A 20,507-nucleotide genomic window follows, 5' to 3' on the forward strand; every position below is an offset into this window, starting at 1 on the left:
GTGGTTGCCGGAGCGCCTGTGGGGAAACGCGGGGCTCGGCAAATGCCGCCCGCCCGGCCGCGGGGATGTGGTGTACGGGGATGTAGGGAGACCACCTGGACCCGAGGGGCTGCGGTTGCTGTGTGGGAATAGTCTCCCTTGTGCGGATTCATTTTTGGGGGGAGAAAAGGGGATGCCGGGGGGGTTCAGGGGAAAACCTCCCTCCGTGTGGTTGAGACCTGCTCTGCTTGCAGTGGGGCACAAGCAGGGACACGGCCGTAGGACTGGCCTCATGCTCCCCCCATGGGCACATCACACACTGTGAGCTTCCAGCAGCACTCAGACAGTGCCCGGGTGGGCTGGGACCTTGCAGCCCCTTCCAGCAGAGCTGCTAAGGCCAGTGGTGAGGATTTGTAAGGGAAACCTCATGGTCTTGCAGTGAGGACATGTGTGAGTGCCCCGTGTCCTCTGCAGGGAGCATGGCATCACTAGCAAAGCTCTTACAAGTGGTTTGGGAAGCTCTGTGGACAAAGGGAGGCCCCAGGCATCCTCCTGGGACAACCCCATCACAGGGGCCACTGCAGGAACACGGACTGGGGACTGCCACTTCCTGTGGATGCCACCAAGGATGCTGCTCTGTGTGGTCCCTCCTTCCCAGCCTGTGACAAACAGGATTTAAAATCTGAGTGAGACTCAAGCACGGTCATAGCCCTACAAGTGATCTTTGTCCTCTGAGGGAGACACAGGTGGAGGTGTCTGTGGGCTGGAGGCCGTGGTGCTGGGCTGTGCAGGTTGGGTTGTCTCACTGCAGCTTGACCTTTAACCACTCCAGTGCCCCATCTTGTCAGTCCTTATCCTGCTGGAAATGCGGCTCTTCTGATGTAGCCTACAACCTCAGCATCTGACAGCATAAATATGCTCCTGGAGCAAAAGGCTACAAATTGGGATGTGCTTGGAGCTGAAGAACTCCTGCCTAGTGCCACAGGCAGGGGTCTCCAGCTGCAGCAGTGTCCCAGTGCTGCCAGGTCATACTGAGACACCACCTTGACTGATATCCCTCTGGCCACTGAGCACATGTGCACCAAACTGCCATGGTTCCAGCCCAGGCTCTGCTAAACTGACACCCTCACGTGTCCCTGGTCAGGTGCTCTGGCAGCTGCTTGTGGGACTTCTGGTAATGGAAAACTGGCACGTGAAGGGACCAAATATCCACTTTGCAGGTGCTGAGAGAGTTGTTTGGAGGCACAGACTCTGGTTTCATGTGCCCTAGGCCAACCTTCCTGCCATAATTACCTTGTCCTGGGCCATCAGAATGATCTCCAGGATTGAATACAGTGTCAGTGCAGTGTTTTGGTGCTGGTAAATGACCATCTCCTGAGACATGTGGTCCCCAGGGCCACTTACCATAGAGTCACAGGCTGGTTTGGGTTGGAAGGGACTTTTAAAGTCCAGTTCATTCCAACCCCTTGCCATGGGCAGAGACACCTTCCACTAGACCAGGTTGCTCCAGGCCTCATCCAACCTGGCCTTGAACACTTCCAGGTGTGGGGCTCCCACAGCTTCTCTGGGCAACCTGTTTGATTGCATTGTGTGGCCACTCCTTTGCGGTGGCTGCAGGGATGGGGATATATCACCCCACTGCTTCCACTGCACAGTTATCCCAAAAGACACATTACAGCTCACCAGGGCTGGCCTGGGGACCTGGTGACTGCTCCGTGGGGACATCCCTGGGATCTGAGCAGGCTTGGGGGTAATGTGGCCATAGCCCCTGCGGGACGTGCCTGGTGAGTGCGTGTAAGCTCATTTGCCTGGGAGCTGTGCCCGCATATTGGCAGGCTGATGGGGAGGGTCTGGTCCCAGGCTATTTCCCAGGGAGCAAACGTCTTCCTGACCAATGCAAATGTCCCTCCTTGTGTGGCACTGACACCTCTCTCCTCTCCCTGCCCCAGTGAGGGGTCAGCAGCAGTGACCCCTGGCTCATGGCAGCAGCATTCCCATGGTGTGGGGCAGCATAAGGGTCTGAGTTTGCAGCCAGTCCAGGGCTCTCAGCCCTGGGTCCATGCCCAGAAACACGACGGTTTGTTTGAAAACGGCAGCCAAGCAACTGGGAGCTCGATTGGAACATCCGGCTGGAAGAGCAGCTCCGTGATGAGGATGGGCAGCAGTACAGCCCTCATCCTTCTCCTCCTCCCCTGCCTCACCGGCTGCCTTAGGGATTGACCAGCACTAGTTCAAGGCACAAAGTCACGCCAGGGAAAACTGAGCTGGTTTCTGTGAGCCGGTCAAATATGCGGCAAGGTTTCCGCTCCAGATTACTGGAGGAAGGAAGTTTGCTCGGAAGGGGATGGGGATAAGGTGGGGGAGAAGGGAGGGAAGTGCATTCCTGCCTGATGAGGAACAATGTTGATATATTCATTTGTAAACTAAAGCTGGCCTGAGCGTCAAACACCTTGTCCCCATCAAGCTCCAAAGGATGTGCAGGAATACACAAGGAGAGGAGAGGAACCTCCTGACATCCGATGCAGTGTGTGGTTTCCCAGGGCTGAGGGATGGATGCTGTTCAGTCAGGTCTCATTCATGAGCAATAAAACCCTTCTCCAGTGCTGCTTTATCCCAGGGTCCCCCCATGATCACATCCTGCCATGCAAGGGTAGGAGCTGAGCACAGGTGAAACACCTGGGGGATCGATGGTTTCCTGGAGCCCACCCAGAGCCCCCATCCCTGCTGGGGCTGCCCTTCCCACACAGGATCAAATGGCTCCATAAAAGCATGGAGAGCTCATTACTGCCCTAATAAATGTTAAACATTAGTATGACACAGACAATGGGATTTTGTAATTATCTCTTTTTTAAGCAGCCAGATAGGGAAACAATACTGTTGGCTGATTAAAAAGCTCCTTTAATTCCCTTTGATCTGTATCCACCATTCAAAACTGGACAATTTATTACTTCCTGGATGCTCCTCAAGGCTGGTTGGATGTGGAATTTGCTGTTGACTGTGTCTATGACTGGAGGTGACCTTGCTGCACAGATCCCACCACGGCATCACCTCCTGTGGGCAGCAGGAAGGGAGAGGTGCTGTGCTGGGTCACAGCTGCCACCCCGTCCCCAGGAGCTGGATGGGATCCTCTGGGAGCTGTTTCATGCCAAGTCCACAGGTACACATGACCTGCTGGTGTCTGCCCTGGGTTGGTCTCCTAAAAAAAGTCCCAGAGTGGTGACCCTGCCCTAGCACAGCCCTGGCTGTAAACACAAAAGCTCTCCCCCAAATTGATGGAGCTGGCAGGCAGATAAAGTCCTGGAGGTGTCAAGGACATGACCCTACTGTCCCCAGGGTTCAGAAGGGAAAGGATTCTTCTAGGCAGCTGTCCCCAGGTGAGGGACAGGGCCATGTGTCCCTGTTTCCCACCAGCTCCCCTCTGCAGTGAAAGGGGTGGCAGATAAGAAACCACAGCTCTGGAAAACCCAGCAAGCAAAGGCCAGAAGTGCCCATGGGTGGTCAGATGTCCATGTGACTCAGCAGCTTCCTCCACATGGGGTCTGGACAGGTTCATCCCATTCTGGAGAGGTTCATCCCACTCTGGATGAACATTCCACAGCATGACAAAGCACCACTCACCACACAGACCAGCAACAGGAGGCTCTGCATCATTCCTGCTTTGCCTTATCCCCAGTTTCTGCCATCCCAGAGCAACTCCTGAAGAAGCAGGATGCTGACACATGGCTGAGTCTGTGTGGAGCCCAGGGGGCCGGGCAGCCCAGTCTCTGGTGTGGGCAGTCCCACGCTCACCGGCTGCAGTGACCCCACTGGCACCTCTCACCGGTGGCTGGCATAGAGGGGCTGCTGGCAAAGCACGAGCCTCATTCACCCCCTGCTCATAGGACACTCTTTAAGGTCCCCATATGCTCCAGGGAGCTGGGGGTTTGGTGGTCCATAAGGACATGGCAACTCCAGTGGCATCCAGGAAGAAGGTGGCCTATGCCCTGGAGGAGCCAACGTTTGGCAGAGCATCAAGGGTTCTGAACCTGAACCTAAGAACATGCTGCTTCCAGGCATTGAACAGATCACCTGGACACACAGGGACAAACTCCCAGAGCCAGAGCACCAGCCCAAGGCTGAGAGTGGCAGGATGTCCTTGAGCGGCCAGATACAGCACCTGCAGTCATGGGGCAGTGGCTGCCTCAGGTGGGTGCTGAGGATTCCTCAGCAGGGATCCCATGTGCTCCTGCCACCCAGCCTGGACACTAGAGGAATCTGGGAAGGGCTTAAAGGAGAACACTGTACTGGCAGCCTCAGGCAGCCTTTGGGCCCCTGAGCTGGGATGGGGAGGGACAGAGGGATGGAGAGATGCAGAGATGGAGAGCTTCAGAGTCGGTGGCACGGATGGATGAGAACACATGCCATGGCCCATACTGCTGAGATTACAGCTGGCATACTGGGAGCAGCTCCATCCAAGCATGTCCATGCCCAAGCAAGGCCACTGTCCTGTCACAGCACCAAATACAACTCAGGCCAGAGGGACCTCAGCTGCCCCATGCTGCCATTAGGAATTGGGGACAATTTGTAAACATCTGCCCGTGACATAGAGGCAGAAAACCTGTTACCATGAGTGCTCTTTCCTAGTGCCAAAGCTTTGCTTTCACACGGGATTCAGTCCTGGAGCTCACCCTGATGGCTCAGGACAAGGTAATTGTGGCCCAGAGGTGCGGAGGTTGGCCCAAGGCACATAAACCCAGGGTCTGTGTCTCCAGCCAACTGTAACATCACCAACAAAGCAGATATTTGGTCCCTCCATGTGCCAGTTTTCCAGGACCAGAAGGCTCACAAGCAGTTGCCAGCACACCAGGCCAGGTACATGAGATGGTGCCAGTTTGTCCCCTGCTGTCACTGCCTGGCCCAAAGCTGTTGCACCAGAAACATGATAAAAATGACCTGGGGGTAAAATTGAAGAGGAAATTTCCATTTTAGATGAAGAGGGAATTAAGAAAAACATATTAACACCAAGAGAGAGCACAGGGCTGGAAAACCAGGAAGTGAAAGACAATTGCTTCAAGATTATGTACAAAAAATGTAGACAGCTGAGAAGACAAAAAAAATGGAAAGAGTGGATGGAACAATGACAGCCATGGAGGACAAGATGAGCAGTAGGCATTTTAATCCCATTAGGAGAAATAATCCCCGTGGCTGGAGGTGTCAGTGCACATTCAGGAAGGTGTGCCAGGGTCCAGGAGCCTCCAGTCAAGTGGGAAAATCCCTCTTTTTCTTCTGCCCATCTCTAGGAGCAGCAGCCATCTCCAACATAAATCAAGAGAGATAGGAAAGGAGAGATGAAGGTGGTGGTGAGGGAAGGTTTTGCTCAAAGACTGGTTTTGGCTGGTGAGCTCCAGTGCTGGGCACCCACTGGCCTGGGATAATGAATGGTCCTGGGGCACCTGGGCAGTGCCACAGCAAGGCTGGGCTGTGGGGGCTCCACAGGGCCAGACCCTACCCCAGGGCCAGGGGATCAGAGGGAACAGACATGACCTTCCCTGTCTGTGACTGTATGGGAAGGAGAGGAGAGGAGAGGAAAATGAGAGGAGAGCAGATGGAGCCTTTTAAGAAATTCCTCAAACCCAGCACCCCCACACAGCCAAAGCCTTGGCAGCAGGCGGTGTGATCCCCATGTCTGTCACTCCATGGGCAGAGCAGTGGCTGAGGCTGGGGCTCTTGCTGGCACATGACCACTCCCTGGCAGACACTGCTGTGATGATGATGATGATGATGATGGTGATTCTCAGCCATGAAGGAGGCTTTCTCTCCAAGTTCTGCCATCCAAGTGTAGGGAAAGAGGGAATAATCCCCCCCAAATCTCCTGGGAAACACAGATCTTGTAGCTGACTCTCACCCCTGTGCATCCAAATGGGAAGGGGCCAGGCTTAGCATCCCTGTCCTCCCAAAATGGGTCCAAACCTTTCATGTGTAGGGCCAGTGGTGCATGCTGAGGTGGGGACAGCCCCTCTGTCACGGTGACACTGGTGTCCACCTCGACTTTGTTCATCACTGGTGAAGGAGATGCTGTTATTTTATGCTTCCACTTGACAGGGATGAAGCTCCATGGCAGCAATCAAGGGGCAGTGGGTGGCTGTGGCAGGGCTGTGAGGTAGATGGAGACAGTGGGATGGCCACAGGGGTTATCTGCCATCTTCTGATGGAAACAGGGGCAAAATGACACACTGTGGCCATGGAAAGTGTCACGAGAGGGTCATGTCCATGGTCAGGACTCACCTAGGACCACTAGGGAGTGAGGATGGGCACAGTGTAGGTACAGTCACATTTCAGGGTCACTTAATTAATGCTCAGACAGGGTCTTGTGGAAAGAGGGATATCCAAAGTGGAAAAATTATGTTTTTTTGTTAAAGTGTTGAGCTGGAGGGTGAGATGTCCCTTGCAGGGGGAAGGACCCCCTGGCACTGTGTGGCCAGGAGCTCTGGAAGAGAGAAAGTGAGTCCTGCAGTGCAGGTGCTTCCCTGGACCAAAAATGTCACACCTCAGCCAAGAGCTCCTCGGGCCCTCTCAGCAATAACAGCAGGGCCTGGAAGTTAACTTGGATTAGAAGGGAAGTTTTGCAAACACTCCTCCATTGCAGGGTGAAGTGGTGTGAGCCTGGCCCTGGATCTGGAGGCACCCAACAGAAGTGCCTGGAGCTTTGGACAGGCCTGCCTGGACTCCTCGCCTCTCCTGGGATCTCCACAGCTTGTGCAGCCTCCTCTGGCTGCTGGCCAGTCCCACCAGTGACACTGGTTGCTGGAGGTGGTGGGACTGCACGCCTCACTGCCAGTCCTGTGCACTCCACACAGAGCCTCGGGCACGTGGGTGTCCTGAGGGACCACCCCAGGGAGGCAGGTGGTTGTACCTTTGGCACCACTGGGACCCCCCAGGACCAGCCCGGCCCTGCTCGGGCATCTCAGATCCCAGCACAGGCGGATGTGGATGCCAGTGGGCATCATGGTGCACCCAGAGATTTCCCTGAGCTCAGAAGTGCTCAGCCCCCCCCCAGACTCCTGCACCTACTGATTGCCTCTGAGGAATGCTGGGAGAGCAGGATCAGGGTGAGCAGGATGCTGGTTGTGGTGTGGCACATGTCCCACAGGCTGGGAGCACTCCAGGCACTGGAAATGCTCTCCCCTGTGCTGCTGTTGGGGACGCAGCTCCTGGGTCCCCACCATGAGTGACCAGGTAGAGGGGCACTGGGGCAAGGGTGCCATGGGGTCACCACTGAGGTGGTGATTTTGGTTTGGAGAGCTCTGCCACCCTCTTGCCATGCCCAGCCTGGAGAGGAGCAGAAATAAAGCAAAGGGTTCACTCCCTGGCTACCTCTGCTTTAATGATCTCATGGAGGCCATGTGTTTTTTGGCTGTTGCAAACCATTAGTGCAACTGTGACAGTGCTCCATGGTGGATCCCAAAACAAGAGCCCCCCTGCTTCCAGCCTCTTACTGCAAACCCATGGCCCAAAATTCACTGAGGTTCCTTGGGTAGTTCCCTGTCCCGCTGTCAAGCCCCTGCATCCCCCCTCAGCTCAGCTCATAGATGCTTTGTGCATCCCCCGAGGCCACAAGAACATCCCGAAACTGGGAGACGACACGTCCAAAATGGGACCCCTCCCAAAACACCTTCCCACAGCAGGAGCAGCAGTAGAAGTCAGTGAGCTCGGCTCTGTCCAGCACCCCAGGGGGGATGGCACCGACCTGCAGGACTGTGCCTCCCCCCAGCACTGCATCTGCCCCACGCTGCTCCAGCCCCTCTGGCTGCTCTCTGTGCGCGGTGCAGCTGGGCTGGGCTGTGTCACGGGCTGGCACGGTGACATCGCACAGCTGACTCCCTGGGCACACTGTGGAGAGAGCAGACAGCACATAACATCAGCCACTGCTGTGATTAGCAGAGTCTGTGTTCATCCATGTGAGCGACCCTTGTGAGGGGCCCATCATACCTGCAGGGGGTCCAGGCTCTACCCCGCATCCCAAGGAGAAGCATCCCATGAATTTGGGAGAAGGTGGTCACCAGCATCCACCAACTGCCTGCCCTGAGCGTGGCACCTCTGCCATGTCCTGGGATCTGTTCCAGTCTTGGTAACTGCACCAGTGCTGCTGCTGTACTGGGTGCAATGGTTTTTCCTCCCTGTCACAGGTCAGGCAGGGCTGTTCTCCAAGCTGGGCTGGGCCCTCCACCCATGGCTGTGTTATGGGACAACCAATAGCAAGGGAAGCCCTTACTGCTGTTTAAATTAAACCATCACCATCATTCCCAGCTGTCTGTGCTGTTCATGACACCCACGACTCTCCTGACCTGCTCATGGACACGATGCCTTGGGGTATGTGTGGCCTCATTCCTCATCTCCCATATGTGACCCCCCATCTCCCACCACAAACACACCACCGTGGGGTGTCCCACAAGGGACACCGTGGGGTGTGATGTGGGGCCATGTCCCATGAGCTGTTCCTGCATGCCCCCAGCATGGGGGGATCATTGCCATGGCACACCCAGTACCACACCTCCCCCGGCAGCTTTGGAGCTCGGTGCAGCTCTCACGCCCGCGGCAGGGACACAGCAAGTCACTGGATCTGGGCAGCAGAAGCTGAGGGCTGAGCTGCCTCCCATCCATCAGGACGCCTGGCAGCTGGGGACAGGCTGCAGTTATTGCTGTGGGATGACTCAGTTTTGGCAGGGGGAGACTGTCCTGCCAAGGCACCAATTAAGACAACAAAGGGCATCCTGCATCACTCCAGCGCCACCTCTGGGGTGTCCAGCCTGCCCTTTCCAGGATCACAGGGACCCTATTGGGAGCCACCTGGGACAGAGAGGGACACCAGCATTCCTGGTTGACTTTTCCCTGCATCTCAAAGCTGTCAGGAGTTTGGGGTATGCTGGGGATTATCGTGGGGGAAAGTAAGGCTGCAGACAACCCTGAAATGGCCATCTCATCTTGGCAGAGCCACCCCATCCATGGCTGTCCAGAAGGGTCTGGACCCACCACTACTGGAGCAGAAAGAGCTGCAGCCCAGAAGGGGTGTGGAAAGCTCAGTTCACACCAGCCCCTGGTTCAGGGGTGCTCCCTGAAGCTCCCCCAGCCCTTCCACACCTCCCCAGAGGAGGTGACCAGATGGAGCTGGTGGGACACAGTCACCCCTGTTTCCCAGAAGACAGCCACCCTCAGGGTCACGGCTGTCACTGGAGATGTTCTCAGGGTGGATTTGCAGACCAGCCCTGCACCACCACGCCACTCATGAGTGGCACAAGTTTTTGATCTGCTGCCACAGCACAAGGGGAAGCAGCCCCAAGCTCCATCCCAGCCACTGGGCAAGAGTCAGGCTCACTATCGCTGTGGCCTGGGCAAGTGCCCCATGGCCCCACTTGTAGATGGGCCTTTCCTTCATCTCCTGCATCTGCTTCAGACGTGAAGTGGCATCCATCCTTAGAGGGAAAACAGTGACCTTGATTTCCCATTTTCTCCAATTTCTGGCAAGTGGTGAAGCACCCAGGCTGCTCTTGGGAGATTCCTGACACAGCTGGAACAGGTACACAGAGGAGGAGCCCATTTCCCAGGGATTCCTCTAGGACAAAGCCTGTCAGTGGATGGCAGATCCCCACGGCAGGAGCAGGGGCTCTGTCCTCGCCCCATTCCTACCTCCCTCTGCCCTGTGCTACATGGTGACATGGGGTGGCCTCTGCCTGAGCACCCTTTTCTCTCATTGTCCCCGCTCTCGAGCACATGATCCTGGAGGGAGGGACATCAGCCTTGGGTGAGACTTTTAGATCCAACCATAAGAGAAATGATGCTGCCAGCACTAAGCACCCCTGGACAACAACTTTCCTCATCATGGAGCCTAAAGAATTCCCCGGCCAGGACACAGCACTGGAACACCAACACTCTGTGTGCCTGCAGGGGTCCTGAGCAATTTGCTCTCCCTTCCAACATGCTCCCTCTGCTGCCCTGCTGCTGGTGGGCAAAGCCAATGGCAGACCCCTTCTTCCCTGCACGGGGGGGTGAGAAACCTCCAGCTCCCCAAACACCCCAATCCCACCCTCCTGGGCTCGTGGGAAAAAGGCAGGCAGGGAGGGAAAGTTCATCCCTTAAAAGCCTGGGGAGAGAAAGGCTGTGATGGTCACCCCGTATTCTGCCTTTGCTTGCACCAGCCCCCTCCTAATTGTGGCTCTTCAAAGGGTTGAGAATGCTACATCACTTCAAAGTGACCATTTCTGAATGGGAGCTTGTAAAACCCCTTCTCCCCCTCCCACCAAATTCTTCCCAGGGCTTTTGAAGATGCCTGCACTCCCCTCACTGCCGTGGTTAAAGGGCCACCAGGCACCAGGCACAGGATACCAGCCGGGCACATGGGAAAACTGCACTGGGAAAAGAAAAGGTTGGACCCCCAAGAAAAACAGGGGTTCCTGGAGAAAGGGGGGATTTTTTGAAAGAAGTTTTTTTTCTCCCCTGTGAGACAGGCAGAGCCCTCCCTGGAGGAGTTGCGGCTCCCCGGAGCTGCAGCCAGGCTCGCCTGGTTGCTGCACACCCTGGAGTTACGATGGAGATGGAGCAGACGGCATGTGTGGGGTGCATGGGGCTGCAGGGAGTTTGTCAGATCCCCAGCTTCCAGAGCTCTCTGAGGTTCACACCAAAGGCTGGATTCCCACTGCATACCCGTGGAGGAGAAAGGAAAGCCATTCCTTACCAAATCGATTCGAAACACCTCTTGGGAACTAATAATCCCATTATAAAACATCTTGAAAATAAAAACCCCTTTGCCTCTTGCTTAGGTCACCCCGGGGATGACAGAACCCGGATGGGGGGCTGAGCCCTGCAGCCCCCCAGCACCCTGGGGCTGAGCACCCACATGTGTTAGTGCTGCAGAGCTCCATGGGCAGCAAGGATCATCCTTATCCCCGAGCACTGTCCATAACCAGGCAGATCTGCTCAGCACAAGAGCCATCTCCTCCTGGCCTAGCACGTGCTGCCCACTCACACTGCCACCTCCCACCCACCACCCCTGCTTGCCCATGGGAATTAATCCCATTCCTGCATCAGGGGCACACAGTATTTCTGCATCAGGGATGAGCAAGGACAACACACCCCGGGCTGAGCAAGGCCACCTTCAGTAGTGGGATCTCACCTCTGCAGCAGCCTGCTTTGTGCTCAAGCTATTGCCATGTGCCCCAGAGCCGGGCGGCCCCACGCTCCACAAGCTTGGGTGCAACAAGAGCCCTCTGGCCTGGAATGGATCCTCTTCCTTCAGTCCCCAGCCACCAGCACCAAGACAGTGGGGCAGAGCCCCGCCAAAGGCACATCTCACACTCTGGGCACTGCATGGGCTCTAGTGCCTGGGAACCCACAATCCCTTCACCCCAGTGGACACAGAGCCCCAAGGGCACAGCAGCAACCAGCACCCCAGACCCCACGGCTGCAGGTCGTCACTCTGGTGGTCCCACATGAACCCTGAACTATTGCCACAGGCAGGCTGTGAGGGGCAAAGTGACTTGTCTCAAGGCAGGGACAGGGCAGGAGTCACAGCTCCATGTGCCCCATTGTGAGGTCCTGCCCATGGATGGGGGCTGAGCCCAATGGGAGGGACATGGCAGGGACGGGGGGATGCACACCCCCACCCACAGAGAGTCCCTTAGCACTGTGGGGGTCACACTGAAAGGCCTCTGTGATGGTGACATGGTGACCTGTAGTCTCTACAACCTATTCTGTTGGCTGCAATGCCAGAGTGCTGGGTCAGCACTGGGACCCCTCAGGGCAGGATGGGGGGGAACAGCAGGGCCTGGAAAGCTGGGACAGAGCAGGATCAGGGCAGACCTTTGAACCAGTGCCCATTTCCCTTTCCCAGCCCACACAGCCCTGATTTGGCTGGAAACAACCCGTCCCCACATGTGTGAGCCCTGGGCACCCCCAGGGTTTCAGTGTCAGGGTGCTGGCTGGTAAGCCCAACTTCCCAGGGGTGTGTGGTAGTTTGGCCTAGGCCTTCCTTGGTGACCAGTTTGTAACCAAGGAAGTGCCCAGATTTACCCGATATTCCCTACAATTTTTACGTAAGCTGGGGTATAAGAAGGAGGGAGGAAAGGCCTTCACTCTCTTTCCTTCCGGCGGCTTTGGAGGTGCAGATCTCCCTGTGTTGAGTCTGTCGGGTTGGGGAGTGAGGCCTGGGAAGGCCTTGTCGACCTTGGGAGGCGGAGGCTGCCGGCAGTCGCTCCAGCGGGACTCTCCCTTGTCCCAAGGAGAGTAGTAAGATATTCTTTGCTAATTCTTTTAGTTGATAGACCTTGGGCTATTGATTGGGATATATATATATATATTTTATTTTGGTTTTTGTTCTTCCCTTCCCCTTTCCCTTTTCCTTGAGAAATTGTATATATATTTCAATTGTATATAAGTGTAAATATATTTATATATTGCTTTAGCTGTCTCTCTCGTTTTGGTTTTTCTCGGTTGTTTTTTTCCTCCCTCTTCTCCCTTGGTTTGGGGTGGGGTGGGGACTTCTTGTGGTAAGGTTTGGAGACTTGGCAGGGAGTCAGCTTCAAACCATATCAGGTGCCAAGTGCTTCTGCCCAAAATCTTGCTCCTCAGGCCCTGTTTCTTGCCCAGGTCCCTCTGTGTCAACCCAGCCTGAACCAAGGCCTTGGGACGAGGGGCCATGTGCCTGTCCCAGCTGGCTCAGGTGAGGACCTGGCAGCTCCAGCTGCCTCCGGAGAGGCCGTGGGTCTGGCAGACCTGTGCCAGCACTGAGCCCTGCGCCCGCCGCACCCAGCACCATCGCAACTGCCTGGGGGGCTCGGCCTCAGCCTGGGCTGGGGTGTTTGGGAGAAAGCTCACAGCGTCCAGGCTTTGCACAGGGCTGAAGCAGACCTGAGAGCATTCTTGGAGTACAAAGGTGCATGGGAAACCTCAGCCGTGGTGAGAGATCAGCCTGATAAGAGGAGTTACGAGCCTGAGAAATGTGCTGATTGCAGGGCACTGAAGATGCCTGGTTATCTTTTCCTCCTCGATAAGACAGATAAACAAAGGACAAAGGACCCGGGATTGTGCAACCTGGGCTGCAGCAACCTGGCCATGATCTTAAGATGTTTCCAGGGCGGAGGAGGGAGGATGAGCTCAAGCAAGAGGCACCTTCAGTTGCTCTCATCTCCCAGTGCCGCCGTGGGAGAGAACCCTGCCAGCTCCTGCAGCCAGTGCCAGGCAGCAGCAACGGTCCTGCTCCGAATGGCTCCCAGGTCCTTCCCAGGGTGTGCTGGGCACAGTGCCCCTGTCAGCAGGCACAGCAGAGCTCTGCAAACCTGCAGCCATGACAATGTCACTGGGTCTCCAGCTCAGCTGTGATTTTCCACATGAGCAAATGAAATTCTGCTGAAGAGGGGAAGCTGGCAGAGCACAACCCATCTGGGCGGTGTTTCTGGCTGGTCTTGCCACTGCAGCTCCCAGTCCCATCCCTGTCCCACCTGGGGACATGAGGATGCTCCCATCATCCTGCTGTGCCCTGGAGAAAAGACAGCTTAATTGTATGGGGTTGCCTGGACTGAGGGCAAAAGGGCTGGGGACCCCCTGGGATCCAGCAGTGCAACCCTCCAGGAATCTATCCCTTTCCCTGCAGAAGTGTTCAGAGCAACCTGAGACATTGGGTGTGCCTTGACCTCTCCCACACACCATGTCTGGTATAAGGCAGTGAGGCTCCATGGGTGTGAGAGTGCTCCTGGGAAAGCACAGGAACCTCCTGCCCTTCCCACATGGCAATAAGGTGAATGTGATGCTCACAGAAAAGCCAAATGTTGTAGATCAGGGAATCATGGCAGGAAAAAAATTGCACCCAGCCTTAAGGCTGTGGACGTGTAGTGGGCTCTTCCCGCTGAGCACCTGGCTAAGGGCAGCAGGTCCCACCAGCCCTCAGCTGTCTCAGTGTGGTGGCTGTAGAGGAGGGACTTGGCACTCTCCTGGTGTCACCCTGGCTGGGAGCTGCTGCACAGCCTTTCCCGCACCATGTTCTGCAACTCTTCTTCCTGCCTGCCCTGTGCTGTCTCTGCCCACTTTTCCCCAGGCTGGTAGTGGAGCTGAGGGTGAGATGGGAAAGAAACCCCAAGTCACTGCTCAGGCTGGCAGGGGCAAGGTGAGTGCTCGAGCTGCCCAACACCATCCTGGCACCCAGTGCAGGGACACCCTGGCTGCTCCTCCAGCCACCAATGGGGCTGTCTGGGACGTATCCTGCACCTGTGGGATGTGGTGTTGGAGGAGAAGCTGGGTAATGCAGATCTCACCGGTCTCCAGAACCAGCTCTGGCAGCTGGTCAGGGAGGGTGCTCAGCCAGCATGGGCGAGTGTCCCTGAGCACCCCTGGCCACTCTCCAGCAGGGAGCAGAGGCTCTGCTGTGCCTGCCTAGCAGCACAGACCCAAGGAAAGCAGGACCAATTGTTTTCATCTTTTGCAGCACGTTTTAGATGGCAAGGGGGGATTTTACAATTAAAGTAGCCTCCTCTGGTGAATCCCAATCCGATGGAATGTGCTACATCCTCGCCTTTCCCAGGGACCAGACTTCATCTGGCAGAGCACCCCTCAAGCACTGGGGCCCTGTGCCAGCTGCTTTTACCGCACTGACTAAGCAAGAAGCTTCCCCATGCCAGACAAGAGCCTGTGACACAGCCCATCCCTCTGGGTCATTCAGGAGCCACACGCTGTCAATGCCTCCAGTGAGGTCTTGCCTGTGCCCTGTGGTGACCCACAGCCCTGCTCCTCTCTCTGTCCCAGCTCCAGTCTGCTCCAGGCACCCGGGGTGCTCAGAGCATCCCACTGGGAAAAAAGGCATCACACGACAAAGCTATCAGGGCCTGATTTCTAGCCCTTCCATCAAAGCCCTCATGCAGGGAAACTGTGGCTATGTCAGGGAAAATGTTCCCTAAAACCTCTGAAAGCCCTAGGTCCAAGTAAAAGTGAGCTAATACAGGATGAATAATTGGCCCTTCCTCATTTGGAAGCCCTGTTATAAAAATCCAGGAGCCTAACTGAGCAGCACTGGCCTGAGGTTGGCTGCAGATGGACTCCAGGACTCCAGAGCATCTGGGCTAGCCGTAGGCTTGTGTTGAGGGGTGGTCCTGCAGGATCCATCCCCATCACCCATCTGCCCCAGCACCCATAGGCTCCTCCCCATAAGAGGAGGATCCCTTCTTGCCTGGAAGCAGGAGCAGGGAAAAGCATTTTCTTACCTTTCAAGCAGCAGCAGCTGGCCATGGTCTGGGGGTTAATCCATGTGCAGTGACATGATGGAGATGACATGGCCTAGGCTGGAGTCATGGGACAGGGGCCAGTTCTGATGTGGGCTGTGGGTGCTGAACTCCCTACACCATGTGTTGAGCCACAACTGGGGGCAGAGCAGGTCCCTGCCACCAACCCCTCCAGAAGGAAAATGTAAAGTAAATCAGGGAACAACTGAGATTTTCCTTATGGTCTTCTGTGGCTGCCCAGGCTGTCCCACTGCCACCACTGTCCCTACCAAGTGATAGCAGGACATTGTCAGCACAGCCTTCTCTTTCACAAAATTTGACCCAAAGTGGGACATTTGGGGACAACCTAGTCAAGCTCACACTGATGCTCACCATCCCAGCAGCTCGGAGCAAAATCCAAATAGAAATGGAAACCCTTGGGTGGCAAGAGCCCCAGGGCACAGCAGACCCTGCTGGCAAGGCCCCAGGGGTTTTCACTTTCAGTGGGTGCCACTGCTCCACTGTGCCCACCTGCCCAGGAATCACGGCTTCTACTTTATGTCTCCACCAACCCTCTAGGGATGCTGTGGCACCTTCTGTCCCTGTCCCTGACTGCTCCAGGGTGGAGGATGCTCCCTGATAAGGTCATGTTGGACATGGTCAGCACAGGGGTCCCACCTGGTCTTTCTCATGAGGCTCCCCCAGGGACATGAGGACCCAGCAAGAGGCTGCATGGCCTGATGGGGACACGGAGTGTTGCAGAGGGGGTATAAAGGTTAGAGCAAGGCGGTCCCTGAAGAGTCTCTGTGGAGGAGCCACAGTGCTGTGTGGGACTATCCCAGCTCCATCATCCCCATCCAGAATGGGGAAAGGGAAACGACTCACACGCTGAACACAAACCACAGCATTTCTATTTCCCATACTCTAAAACTGGCTGAACTGGCCCAGCTGGTCTCTGGGTACACACACAGTGAGTGCCCTCACCAGAGAAACCACCGTGGAGGATGTCCCAGCCTCTGGGGAGGTGCAGCGCTCCCAGGCTGCTGGCACCATGAGAAAAGCTGCTCCACCACGTCCCTCACCCCCAGAGCCACACATGCAGCTTCCAGCAAAGCCACAGCTGGCCAGGAGTGCCCAGCAGCCGCTGCTTCCCACTGCTCTCTGCTGTCAACAGATGGGCAAACTGAAGCATGGCAAGGGGTGCACACAATGGCTGGTGGCAGAGCCCAGGCCGGGTTGAAGCAGCAACAGGGGCATGTTCCTGTTCTGGTGTGCCTGGGGTGGGTGTCATTTGCCACCAAAATGTGTCTCCCTCTGGGAAGCAGTGTGTGTGGGTCAGCACAGCTTGGGGCACGCATGGAGGAGCCTTCCATCCCCAGAGCCTGCTGGAGCCTGGCTGGGCAGGCAGCACTGACTCATCTCCCTGCAGCCTGACCTAGTTTAAGAGGTGCTGGGCAGGTGAGGAAGGCACCTGAGCAGCTCCAGCCAGGAGGCATTTCACCACCCAGGCTGAGTTTTACACGCTCAGGTAGCGATGGCCTCAGGCTGTCACTTGAGCTACTGTTGCATGTCACCAACCCCCCCAGGCTGGGCAATCCTGTGCACGACCCCGTGCCTCATGGGGCAGGACAGGGCAGCAAGGGTAGAGACATGAACCAGAGTTGGAAGAGCTCTGCGGGCCTGCACTCAGTGGCAGGTTGGTGGCAGGGGACCTGATTGCCTTCTGAGAAACCTCCAGCCCCAGGGGAATGGTCCTGCTCTGCCCAGGGCAGTGAGTCCCAGGCAAGGGCACAGGGAGGGGGTTGGGGTCAGAGCATCACTCCCAGCTTACCTGCACTGTGCTCCTCCGACGCCTGCCTGCTGCCCTCCACCAGCTGCCTCATCCTCTCCCGGGACACCTTCAGGTACTTGTCGCAGTTGCACACCTGAGAGAAGAGAGAGGTGGAGATCAGTGAGATGGCAACTGTGTTCCCCAGGCACCTCCTGCCTGCCCAGAGCACAAATCCACACTGGGCACCCCCAGCACAGGTTGGGCAGCTGCCATCACATTCTACAGGGGAAACCAGGGCAAGGCCTATCCCGCTGAGCACAGAGGGGCACCAGGCACAAGCCCCAGGAACCTCCTCTCCAGAGCCACTCCACCTGTATGGTGCTCAGCCACGTCTCCGTGCCAGGCAGAGAGTATTGCTGCCCACTCTTACTCCCTGGCCAGAAAACACCAGCAACTGAGGCTGCCTTAAAGCATCAAGCAGACACTCATAAGTCTGGGCTGTGGCTTCAAGATTTGTTCTCACTTGTCTGACAGAAGATGGGGAGGATGGCTGTGGACCCTGAGACACACTGGACTCTTGGCTGGCTCCATGCTGGGCTCAGCCTGGCTCTGCTGTAGCACTGTGAGCACTGAGTCACATTTTCTACTCCACCTTTGGTTTGCCAAAAGGTACCCAGAGAGGTCTCTGAGTGCCTGGATGTGCTGGGTGCTGGACTCCAAGGAGATCTCCAAATCCCACTGCTGAGGAGCACCCACAGACAGTGCCTTGGGCTGAGCACAGGGTGCAGCTGAACGCACTCAGAGTGATCAGCTAAATCTCCCCGGGAGCATCGCAGCCAGCCCCCCAACACTTTCCCTCTCCTCTTCTATCCCTGCTGGGCCAGGAGCTGGATGCTGGGATGTGCCACAACTCCTTTCATCAGCTGTTTGGTTTTAGGGGCTGTTTTTTGCTGGCAAAGCATTCCCAGCAAGCTGCATTCAAGGCAAGCCAGGAGAGAGGTGCGCAGCTTTGCTGACCAGAACAAATCAGTTCCCTGCCTGGGGCTTTGCTCCAGAGCCTGTTGAAATCAGAAAGGTTTTTCAAGCTCCCAAGCAGGCCCCAGCACGGGCCAGCAGCGGTTCTGCTGATTTGCAGCTGGAGCAGCACCAGGTTCAGTGCACGGGGCAGTGATGCCCCTGCTCCCACACAGCTGCCTACAGGACGATGGGGGCAGGATGTTTTGTTTGGAAACAAACTCGCCACCATATCCCAGCTCTGCCCTGTATCAGGAGGTGATTCCCACTGGCAGCCTCCACAAAACCAGCACATGCTCTGCATCCTTTCGGTCATAAAGCGTGCCTGGCTTGGGTCCCCAGGGTCCCGCTGCTCCAGCCCAGCAAATCATCAGCTGGGCCAGACCCACCCTGAAAGATGGCTCAGAAATAGGGAAGAGGAGCACAGAGAGATCCAAGGATGAGCAGGGAAAGAGAGAGATGGACTCCTTTTAGGACAGTTGTCACCTACAGCCATGGGACAGACCCTAATGATGCTGCCACCAGAGTCGTATTCCAGTCCCTGTCACCTTCAGTGGCGGACTCAGTGCTGGTGCTGTGGGACAGGTGGTCCCTTTGAGGCTTGAGGACATCCCAGCTTGCACGGGCTGGAGCTGGAGCTATGGTGTCACCCCCTGACAGGCACCCAAACCCTTGTGTGGCTCACAGGGACCTGTGGGATTGCAGCAGGCAGGCAGAGGTGGTGGGTCGTGTGCTGGCCTCACTGGCCATGATAGTGACAATGGGGAGGGGGCTGCATGCCAGAGAGGGGCATTGAGCCTGGAGAGGTGTGGGATGGCACATCCTGGGCACAGTGGCAGCACTGGGGAGTGAGAAGCTCTCAGAGAGCTCCCAAACCACCTGGCCATGGAGCTGCCAGCCAGATGCTACAACGGGGGCCCAAGAGCAAACAGCACCCTCCTCCCCAGCCCTCCCTGCCTGGCAAGGACATGCAGGGGCTACTCTGCCCTCTGTCACACACACCAAATCCCCCAGGATGCCCAGCCCTGGCAGCTTGGAGCCTGTCAGGCATTTGAGCAGCAGTGCCAGCTTACCAGGCACGGGCTCCTGGCTTGCACTTGGGTGCACAATGATCTCAGACAAATTTCTCTGCTTCTCTAAAATTCATTACTGTTGTGAACTAGGGGCAGCCCACCTCCCTGGGCCAGAGACACCTGGCAGCCCAGGGGTAGCCTGGCATTCCCCCCTTGCCAGGGCTGCCAGGCCCTTGCCGCCAGGCTCCAGCCCCACACCATCTCCCAGCCTCTGGGCCTTCACCCTCCTCAGCTTCCCAAAAACATGGGGTGAGCTCAGGAGCCAGATAAGCCACTTAGCAGCAACACCAATTAGCTGTAATAAAAAAATTGCAGTTAATTTTTTTTAATGTCTTGCCAAAATGAGCCAAAAGAGATGAAGTGAGTGGGGCAGTCTGCCATCTCCATAGGCTGGGCTGAGCTCCTCTTCCCATCTCCCTGCCTGGCCTTGCAGGGATCAGTGGTGGCATCAGGCTTGATGCCTGGCTCCTGCCCAGGGACACAGTTCCCCACAGCCTTCTGTGTTTCTGTGTCACAACCTGGGGATGTGGAGCAGTTTTTTGTGCATATCTTTTGTTTTCAGGCTAGAGAAGTGGGGAGCCTCTCTGTGGGGAAGGGATGGCTGTTCCTCCTCAGGAAGGTTTGGTTTCCACACATCTCCCATGGCAGGATTAGTTGTGGCCTCCAAAAATCTTCATGAGGTGAGTCAGCAGGAGCTGGTGGCACCTCGGAACACTGCCTGAGGGTGCAATTGCTGTGAGCAGGGGCCATGACCTGACAGAGAAGGGTTCGGCTTCTCTGCAACATCTCAGGGTCCCCCCAGCCCCTGTGCCTGGCTCAGGGTGGGGGTGGCAGCTTCTGCCCATGTCCCAGCCCTGCCCTGGGGACGATGTGCTGGGCAGGCTGAACGCCAGGTGCTCTGCTCACACCATCCTGCCCGGCCACATGGCCAGTGTAGGTGCTGGGCCATGGGCAAAGCAAGGGCTGAATCCAGCTTGGGACGAGCTGCGGGGCTGCAGCCCCCCCCGAACTCAGAACGCTGCCCTTGTGGCACAGTGGCCTTGTGGCACAGCAGGGTGTCCAGTGCCCCTGCCGTGGTGGGTGCCCGGTGCCCCCGGGGCGGTGGGTCCGGGCAGCAGCAGGCACACCTCGGAGGAGGAGCAGCCCTGCCTTTCTCACGCTGGGGCAGCCCGTGCCAGCACATGCTTAGTCACTGGTAAATCCCAGCCGAGATCTGCTCTGCCCTCTGTGAAATGGGTCTTGGCTGCACCCCCGCTGAAGCAATCCCGGCGCTCGGGAGCCCTGGCGGGCGCGCTTTCCCACGGCACCCGGCCCCCAGCGCCCCGTGTGAATCAGCCCCTGCCCGGGCAGCGCTGTGCCCTGCTCGGCTCGCGTGAGCGCGGCCAGGCGAGCACGGCCCCGCTCCGACCCCCTCGGCAGGAGAGGCGGCGAGGCTGGTGCCGAATTCAAGTT

General features: G+C 56.8%; 1 protein-coding gene across 5 annotated transcripts in view; it reads right to left on the reverse strand.

Annotated features, from left to right (window-relative positions):
• Nucleotides 1–6,958: 6,958 nt before the first annotated feature.
• The window catches only part of EXD3 (exonuclease 3'-5' domain containing 3), a 288,298-nt gene continuing 274,749 nt past the window's right edge, over nt 6,959–20,507 (reverse strand). For all 5 annotated transcript variants that reach the window (XM_027703343.1, XM_027703341.1, XM_027703340.1 and 2 more), the window contains 2 exons: nt 17,029–17,122; nt 6,959–7,848 (listed from right to left, as the gene is read on the reverse strand). In XM_027703343.1, the coding sequence (XP_027559144.1) occupies nt 7,532–7,848; nt 17,029–17,122 (411 nt within the window). In that variant the 3' untranslated portion in view covers nt 6,959–7,531. The remainder of the gene's footprint in view (nt 7,849–17,028; nt 17,123–20,507) is intronic.

This window comes from Neopelma chrysocephalum, unplaced genomic scaffold (assembly GCF_003984885.1).
Source record: "Neopelma chrysocephalum unplaced genomic scaffold, ASM398488v2 Primary Assembly neopelma1_226, whole genome shotgun sequence".
Taxonomy (NCBI): Eukaryota; Metazoa; Chordata; class Aves; order Passeriformes; family Pipridae; genus Neopelma; species Neopelma chrysocephalum.